This window comes from Salmo salar, chromosome 01 (genome assembly GCF_965601325.2).
Source record: "Salmo salar chromosome 01, fSalSal1, whole genome shotgun sequence".
NCBI lineage: Eukaryota > Metazoa > Chordata > Actinopteri > Salmoniformes > Salmonidae > Salmo > Salmo salar.
In genome coordinates this window covers 107,736,352-107,746,016 of record NC_138291.1, presented here as the reverse complement: position 1 = coordinate 107,746,016, position 9,665 = coordinate 107,736,352, and the positions used below count along the sequence as shown (strand labels likewise).

Genomic DNA, 9,665 nt, shown 5'->3' with positions numbered 1-9,665 from the left:
TTAACGATTGAGATCATTTGACATGGACAATACATTTGGTAAATGTTGTATTAGTATTGGTTCTGTCAGTCAAATAACCAATGATGTTGCGTATTTTCGCTCCCAGTTCTCTCAGTTGAAAAAACTGTCCCACCTCATCTTTGATACTTTAGTATTATTTCCATCCGCCTCAGGACGACTTGGAACGGAATAATGCAATGGAGCCAAAGCCCTCTAGGCTCTACTAATCAACGCCGAAAAGATACAACAAAGTTGCTGACTTCAGAGACGTTAAACTTGCCAAGCAAGAATGAAAATACAATATAAAATGCGTTATAAAAGAAATCCACTCTGGCTTTATCCTTTTAAACCAATTATGTATTGTTTAAAACGTTTTCTGTATCGTCTAATTGATTATTTTGGTCTGGCACACAGGAGCCAGCCATGGAGCTAGATAGTTAGCAATTTGCTAGTTACTACGGGGAAGTGAAGGGAAAACGGTTAAAAACGGTGTAACTTCAGACAATTTGTACGATGGCATCGCAGCCTCCTCCTAAACCGTGGGAAAGGCGGATTCCAGGAGCAGCCATGAGTGCACCAGTTAACTATCGGTTAGCAAGATATTGCTTACTTGTCGAGTTGTTGTCTATGGACTAACTATGTATGAGTTAGCTAGCTAGCGTTAGCTTCTAATTTAGGGCTAGGCCGAGACCCTAACTAGGTCGGAGCTTGTTGTTTTGCGTTTGCCTAACGGCCAGAACTAGCTAGATTTCTATATTTGACAATAGTTTAGTATTGGACTGTTATTGGATAATAACTCAACCACAAGTGCCCACTGGGTTCCAATGTAGTTATAACGTTAGTAGCTAGCTACGTCGTTACCCGTGACTGGCATGTCCTTTGTTGTGTTACTAGCTAACGTTAGCTAATAGAGACGTAACCCATTGCAACACTCCTAGATTGCTCATACTTCTCTTTAACTACGAAACCAAAGGAAACTAGTTTTGAGGCGTTTTATTTTTTACATTTTGACAACACGAACACGTGATTGAATTGAATGTTCACACTGATTTATAAGTTACGCCCTCTTTCCCATCCACCAGGTCGACTGACTTTGCCCCACCAGGTCCCTCCACCTCCGGCCTCTCTGGTCCCGCCGGTCCTCCCGTCTTGACCCGCATGGTGCCCCCCGTCCCTCCTCGCCCTGTCCAGTCCATCCAGTCCTACCGTCCCTCCTACGGCTCCTTCCCTGGCTCTTCATACAACCCCTATGGTAGCTCCAGCCTCTACGGCGGAGCATACAGCCCCTACAGTGGTGGCTATGGCATGGGAGGGGGGCTCGGTGGGAGCCTGGGCTACAGCCGCTTCGGCCAAACCGGTGGTGAAGACGTGGCGCCCAGTCGGTTTGTCCAACAGGCAGAGGAGAGCAGTCGAGGCGCCTTCCAGTCCATCGAGAGCATCGTCCAGGCCTTCACCTCGGTCAGCATGATGATGGACGCCACCTTTTCGGCCGTCTACAACAGCTTCCGAGCCGTGCTGGATGTAGCCAATCACCTGACACGGTTACGGATGCACTTTACCAAGGTTCTGTCGGCCTTCGCCCTGGTGCGCACCCTGCGCTACCTGTACCGCCGCATACAGAGAATGCTGGGGCTGAGGCGGGACGGTGAGGTGGAGGACCTGTGGGCAGACAGTGAAGGAGCTGTTCTTGCGACCAGAGGGGCTGGAGCTGCAATGGAAGACCCCAGAGCCGGAGCGGTCAAGTCGTGGCCCATCTTCCTTTTTCTGGCCGTGGTCCTAGGAGGGCCCTATCTCATCTGGAAGCTGCTGAGCTCCGCCCAGGGGCCCGAGGAGAGCGGTGAGGCCACTTAATGTCTGTGTGTGGGCTTTCCTGAATATCCTTTCTCTCTCTGACTGCCTGTCTGTTAACCACAGTTTCGTGACCTCAAACAGATGGGTCAGGGTTAATCTGAACATACACTGCTAATCTGTCTCTGTGTATGTTCATAAGAAAGAGAAGTGTGCTACATACATTTTTTGTTTGTTACGTTAGTCAGCACCTTACCAAAAGGATGTCTTTTACATTTTTACTTCATTAATATTCCCTACAGGGACTATATATTACATTTTGATTGATTAAATCCCTATGCAGTCACCAACTGGGCTAGTGGGGAGGATGACCATGTGGTTGCCAGGGCGGAGTATGACTTCACAGCTGCGTCGGAGGAGGAGCTCTCACTGAATGCTGGAGACATGCTCAACCTGGCTCCTAAAGGTAAGACTCTAAGAGGAGAGGGGGGAATCCAACCCACAACCAGCACCATGCTCTAACCCAGTGTTTCTCAACTCCAGGCCTCCAGTACCCCCAACAGTTCACCTTTTTTTATTTTTTGTAGCCCCGGACACCTCATTCAACTTGTTAGCTAGTCATCAAGCCTTCGATGAGTTGAATCAGCTATGTTTGTCCGTAACTTCACATCAACGTAGTTGAGCGGAGACGAGAGTGGGTGGAGGGTACCTCCGACTACATCTAGTCGATACGAGGAAACGGTCGGTGGTTGTATTAGATGAACATTTTATTATAAAGGTAAGGGTTTAAGAATATTCATTTTTGCAGGTATCAACTGTCAGCGACTCGATGTAGTCGGAAATACAGTGGTAATGGGACTTGTCTTGTTTGTGCCTGTGAGATTGAGGGCTGTAGTCCAAACATGGACATTTTACCCCCCTCAGACCTCGCGCTTGCCACTTCCCTCGGGGGAATCCCTGTCAAAACCAGATGCAGTTTGATTGCCATCTTAAGTGGAGGTCCAATTCACAAACGTTACCCCCCCCCCCCCCCCCCCCCTTCGGCCATCGATTTAGCTCGAGGGAGGGAGTGAACTACTTTGATCGCTTATGGGGTTGATATGACCCACAATTCAATGCAAACTGTAGTCACGTGTCAAACTCTGGTGGCCTCGAAGTGTTATTTAGTCAACATAGCTGAGGTACACTTGGATGTGACGATGTAAAATGTCATTCAAGGCTGAGGGTTTAGGGCCGAGGGCTGTCTGTCTACTTTGTGTTTGGACTCCGACCACAACCTAGCTTGTGAACAAAACAATGTCAATAGCCAAGAAAACACAAGGACCAAGTCTCACTTCGGTAGACTTTCGTTTCAAGTAAATTAAACAAACTTTTATGTCTGTGCGCAACACTTCTAAAAATGAACCTGTCATTCAGCTCTTCATGTGCGCGCAACACCCAGACAGGAAGTGTTGCAGCGTGAGGCAGAAATGCGTTTGGTTCAGGTCAGTGAGATACAACCATATTCTCTAGAATACTATAGGTGACCCCGTTTCAGAAACTAGATGTATGTTATGGGTCACTACTTCACAGGAGATCATAAACTTAAAAAAAAGAAATAATAATAGTCTAAATGGTTTTTTTTGACAGAAATGCAGTCTCGAACATGTGAACTTTCATGTGCCTTTAAATAACGAACTTGTATGCAATCTGTAAATACGAATACAATTGTTAAATTAGACAAGGGAAACGACACAGGACGTCTTATTTAATGAAAGGGGTTGCAGTCTGCCGTGAAGTGTTCATCCATGTAGACGGATAAGCATCTAGCTACAGTTTCAGATATTATACTTTTCTAATTTTGTCAAAGTTGTTTTCATTGCAAGTTAAAGCTTACTGTTAGCTAGCTAGCTGACATTAGATGGCTGGCTCGCCAGCTAACATTACGTTTATGATCTGTGTGTAGTAATGTTGTAACCAATCAGGATATTCTCGATGGTGCAGCTGTAGAACTTTTTGAGGACCCATGACAAATCTTTTCAGTCTCCTGAGGGGGAATAGGTGTTGTCGTGCCCTCTTCACAACTGTCTTGGTGTGTTTGGACCATGTTAGTTTGTTGGTGGTGTGGACACTAAAGTGCTTGACCCGCTCCATTACAGCCCTGTCGATGTGAATGGGGGCGTGATCGGCCCTCTTTTTCCCGTTGTCCATGATCAGCTCCTGAGGGAGACTGGCACTACACTACCAGGACTTTGACCTCCTCCCTATAGGCTCTCACATCATTGTTGGTGATCACACTACCACTGTTGTCGTCAGCAACCTTGATGGTGTTGGAGTCGTTCTTGGCCATGCAGTCGTGGGTGAACAGGGAGTGCAGGAGGGGGCTAAGTCGCGCACTTGAGGGGTCCCGGTGTTGAGGAGCAGTGTGGCAGATGTGGTGTTGCCTACTTTTACCACATCAGGGCAGCCCGTCAGGAAGTCCAGAATCCAGTTGCAGAGGGAGGTGTTCAGTCCCAGGGTCCTTAGTTTAGTGATGAGTTTTGTGGGCACTATGGTGTTGAACGCTGAGCTGTAGTCACTGAACAGCATTCTCACGTAGGTGTTCCTTTTGTCCAGGTGGGCAAGGGCAGTGTGGAGTGCAATAGAGATTGTATGATCTGTTGGGGGGTATGTGAATTGGAACGGGTCTAGGGTTTCCCGGGATGATGATGATGATGGTGTTGATGTGAGCCATGACCAGCCTTTCAAAGCACTTCATGGCTACCGACGTGAGTGTTATGGGGCGATGATCATTTAGGCAGGTTACCATGGCGTTCTTAGGCACAGGGACTGGTCTGCTTGCAACATGTAGGCATTATATACTGGGTCAGGGAGAGGTTATATACTGGGTCAGGGAGATGTTGAAAATGTCAGTGGAAACACTTTCCAGTTGGTCTGTGCATGCGTTGAGTACACACCCTAGTAATCTGCACTTCTTGATGAAGCCGGTGACTGAGGTGGTATACTCCTCAATGCCATTGGATGAATCCCGGAACATATTCCAGTCTGTGCTAACAAAACAGTCCTGTAGCATCCGCGTCATCTGACCACTTCCGTATTGAGCGAGTCACTGGTACTTCCTGCTTTAGTTTTTGCTTGTAAGCAGGAATCAGGAAGATATAATTATGGTCAGATTTGCCAAATAGAGGGCGAGTAAAGGCCTAGAGTAAAATTTTTGATGTCTGGTTGCACATTTGACGTGCTGGTAGAAATGAGGTAGAATGGATTTAAGTTTGCCTGCGTTAAGGTCCCCGGCCAAGTTAGCGAAGTGCAAGAAGTATAAATGCTCTGACTTCTGCAGAGGCCATTTCACCGTAAATGCTGCACAGCCAATGCAGATGTCGGTTTGACCATTATGGTGGAAAATTGCAAGATTATGTTATAATACTTTTATTGCATCAAATGGTTGTTTTATTCAACAGAATAGAGGATTCTATATATTGTGTGTGTTCTACTGAGGATGGGCCTCTGGGAGATAACACTGACAGGAGATTCACCATGTCTTTTGGGTGATAAAACCTAAAGAGCATTCCAGAGCATGAGTTAATGTTTCTGTTCTATACCGTACCAGGGAGAGATGGTTCCAGTTTGGAGTAGGAGGACCAGACACTGGTCTCTACACAAACGGTTGACACAGCTGTCTGCTATGTATTATAGATATCTTTCATACAGATGTTAACCTTGTGACCATTCTATATATCTGTTGTTTGTTGTGTAGGTTGAAACGGGTGTATCTTAGCTGTAAAAAACCTTGACTTTTGTCTCGGGACTCTCAACGAATCATCTGAGGGTGATTCGTCGACCAGCTATTGCAAAGCTCTCACTAATAAAGATTTAGTTTTAACTCTGACTTGTGTGTTAAGTTTGTCTCTCCTCATTTGATAATCCAGAAATGAACCAGCACACCATGCAGCACCTTTAAATGTTCATTCTAATAGGCCTATTTGCCCAACAATGGAATGATATTCTATTATTTCCATAACCTAAATAATTTATATATGTGATGCCTAGCAAACCATATCATTGTTTGAAACCTGGATGTTTTCCATAGCCCTTGCTTTTTAACAGCCTACAGAAAAAATCTGACCATAGAAAACAAATCTAAGATTTCCTGATATGCCAGTGAAACCAGCATTTGTTCTTCTACTGTCCAAAGGCAGTAAGACACAATCCTATTGTTGCACCTTCAGATATTCCCTCCTTTCTACGTTTCTACCATTAGACAGAATAGCCATCTCTGTCGCTTTATTAAAAACTGCTGGCATGAGGTGCGCGTTTGAGAACGGTGTTCTCCTGTAGTGGAGTTTTGGAACATTGACTTAAATGGGTGAGACGAGTGAACACGTTGCTGTGCTTGTGATATAAATGTATTCATAGATCAACTTTGAAGCTACATGTGATATGTTTCATCAGCCTTGTCTTTGTGTTTAATCATTTGACTATGGAACCACTGAATGCATTTGATATTTTTCTGGCCTATCGTTCCGCAACTGTCCCACCGTCTGTTTAGAACCGTCCCAGACATACTTCTTTATCGTTCTTGAGACGACAGGACGCCCTTCATTTCAATCCGTGACTGCAGGAACGGGATCCGGCACCTCATTTTGGATGCCTATGTTCTGGAACCTACTTGCCACGTACTTCTCATGGCATGAAACACAATTGTCACTGTTTGCAATGTAAAAAGGATATTAAGAGCGATCAAAGAGAAATCAAGTTGACTCCTCGTTAATTATCCTGCCCCCTGCTTTGGCTGGGGCAGGACCATTCTTATATGGGGGGTGTGCGCAGTAGCGCGTTAGAGCGTGTCTTACAAGACGTCTACCCTTAACACCTTCTCTATGGTCCGTAGTAGCAGAGTGTTTGGGCTCTGACATGGGCCACGTGGGAGGTTCCCCCAGCCTCACACACAGCTAGTGCCTAGATAGGGTGGTTAGAAACGTCACAGATTCAACCCACAGACTCTTAGACCTACTCATCCACACACAGAGATATAGGTCTCCCCCCCCCCCCCCCCCCCCCCACACACACACATATACACATACATTAACGGTTTTGACAGCCCAAATGTGTCACACCCCCACACACACGTACGGTGACCATGTTTCACATCAGCCCACACTTTCTCTCTTTCTGCCTCTCTCTCTCTGTGTTCTCTCTTCCAATTCAAGGGGCTTTATTGGCATTGGAAACATGTTTACTTTGGCTTAGCAAGTGAAATAGATAATAAATGAAAATGAAATAAATGAAATAAACAATAGAAAATGAACAGTAAACATTATACTCTGGGTTCTCTCTCTGGGGTTATCCCTCCTACAGTGTCACCATTGTGATGTCACCGCAGGTGGAAATATCTGTATGTGTGTGTGTAACGCAGACTTGAGAAACGAGATGGGGGAGGGGGGGGGGGGGGATAATTGACGTAGACAGCAGCCCTGGTAAAACCACAATGACGAGATAACAAGGAGGTAGGGTCCACACTTAGAGACGATTACTAGAGTTTGTTTAATTTTGCAGTAGGCCTAGATCAATTATTTACCAAAGACATCTTAAATCGATGGGTTTTGGGGGTTTTCTGCTGTGCGTATACCAGTATGATTTATCTGCTGCATTGTTGGTTACTTATTTTAATTTTTTTCTCATGCGCTCTGGTACCTCGAAGCCCCCTCCTTCTCTCTTGCACTCACTTTTGTTCCGGCACCTTCCGATTTAGAAATGAAGTACTGCGGTTACCACACTATGTGTTATCAGGGGGAAAGAGTGCTGGAGGCCTTGGGAGGAAGAAAGCTAGCACTGTAGCAGGCAGGTCAACAGAACGCCATTCAGAATGGGTTACATACTGCTAAATGACCATGTTCTATCCTCTCTCTCCCCTGTGTGCAGAGCATCAACCCAGGGTGCGTGGGTGGCTGCTGGCCAGTGTAGACGGCCAGACCACAGGCCTCATACCTGCCAACTACGTCAAGGTCCTGGGGAAGAGGAGAGGCAGGAAGCACGCTGAGCTGGAGAGGCTGGCCCAGGTTCAGGCCCAGCCAGGGAACCCACTGGGCACCACCCTTCAAGCCCCCCAGCCTAACCTGGCTACGGGTCCAGTGCCAACTGTAGCCCCAGGCTTGTTTTCAGGCCTAGGCCCAGCTGAAGCCGTCCCAGTAACTATCCCAGAGGAGCTGCTGGAGTGCGTGTATAGGGAAACACCAGCTGGTTACAGCAGCCTGGGTCTGGGTGTAGTGTCCAGCACCCCTCCAGCTTCAAGCACAGTGCTCACCATACCAGAGAAGATTGACCTGTGATGTCTGACTTTGTGTTTTCCCACACATCCGTTGAGGCTGTACGTGGTTTGTTGATGAGCTGTTCTGTATAGCTCGGTCACGTCCAGCAGTGGGGAACCACTTGATCTACATCCAGAAGGTGATTCATGTTCACAATTCAGTGGCTTTGGTTTGACATTTAATCTTCCTGGAAGCAATTAGTGAGGTTGGTATATGAGGTATTGAGTACCTGGATAAAGAAAGGGGTTATCTGTCAGACATCTGGATATGAGTGTTTCTAGAACATTATCTGGATATGAGTGTTTCTAGAACATTATCTGGATATGAGTGTTTCTAGAACATTATCTGGATATGAGTGTTTCCAGAACACTGTCTTGGTTTGGATGTCTTGTCAGTGGTTATCCAAACCAACCTATACCTATCCTGTACCAGCCTTGTCAGTACGGTCACACTACATTTTAGCCCAATAATGATGCATATTTAAATGTTTTTGATATAGATTTATTTAATTAACAGTGAATGAGTACATTAAGATCAAATTAAGTACGCTAAGAGATTATGCAAATATTTGGTAGAATATTGCATCGTTTGACGTTGACAGGACAAAGCCATAATATTATGTTTCTGAAATGCATCGTTTTGTTCCAAGTTATGTCGTTGGTTTGATATTTAAAGATAAATTCATGGGAATAGAACGGGCTTGGAAGCTCTAACCCTGGCAATTTGACTGGTAAACTCATGGGTACACTCGCAATGGCTGCCTGATTGTGACTCAATCATTTCCATGGTATTTTGGGATGTTCTATCAACTGCTGGGTTGCCATGGTAATGTAAAACATTTATTCAAATGAGGCTTGCTGATGTGGCTCATGCAATGGAATGTATATATTTTTTTGTAATGTCAGTTGAGTTGACATCACAGCCCCAATTGAAGGGTACACGTCCTACTTGTACTTCCTGGCATGGGTCTAGGTTGAAGATGGGAATATTTTAAACCTAGGCATGGGTACACTCAATGTCTACCAGTCCACCTATTATGTCATCATTGACTTGGAGACCCTCTTTCTAGTCATTCTATTTCTATGGATAAATTACTATCAAGGTTCAGATTTGGTTCCAATGGAAGGATTGACTTGGTTTTTAATCGGTGTTAATATGGTTGTAAAATGTTGTTTGAAATTCGGGAATTGTCCAACTATATATTAGATGTCCTGTAAAATGTCCTAAATATTCAAAGTGAAGTTTTGAACTTGGAAAATTTAACCATCCAATATCAAGATGTATTAAATCAAGAAGTTTTGTTGAATGCATTCGTGTAAGAACTGAAATAGCAGCTCCTCATCTTGTGGTGTTTCAGTGGCAGTTTTAGTCGTCACTCTCCTGAAAAACTGTAATTATGTAAATACAATTATTTTGGAAATAAACATTTTCAAAACCTCAAAAGTGGCCGTTGGCTTTTTCTTACTAACAAATGAAAAATGTATTATACACTCATCACATGGCAAAAATAAATGGCTAACTTAATTAACCTGTTTAGTTTAATATCGTTGGATGTTAATTGTTTTGTAAATGTAATGCGTCCATTATAAC

At 44.8% G+C, this 9,665-nt stretch overlaps 1 protein-coding gene across 1 annotated transcript; it reads left to right on the top strand.

The window, feature by feature from the left end:
- The first annotated feature begins 443 nt into the window (after positions 1 to 443).
- pex13 (peroxisomal biogenesis factor 13) lies at positions 444 to 9,518 on the top strand. Its single transcript, NM_001173852.1, is given in 4 exon segments — positions 444 to 590; positions 1,083 to 1,837; positions 2,132 to 2,254; positions 7,690 to 9,518. Coding segments are annotated over 4 exon segments (1,362 nt in total). The 5' UTR covers positions 444 to 513; the 3' UTR covers positions 8,097 to 9,518.
- The last annotated feature ends 147 nt before the right edge of the window (positions 9,519 to 9,665 follow it).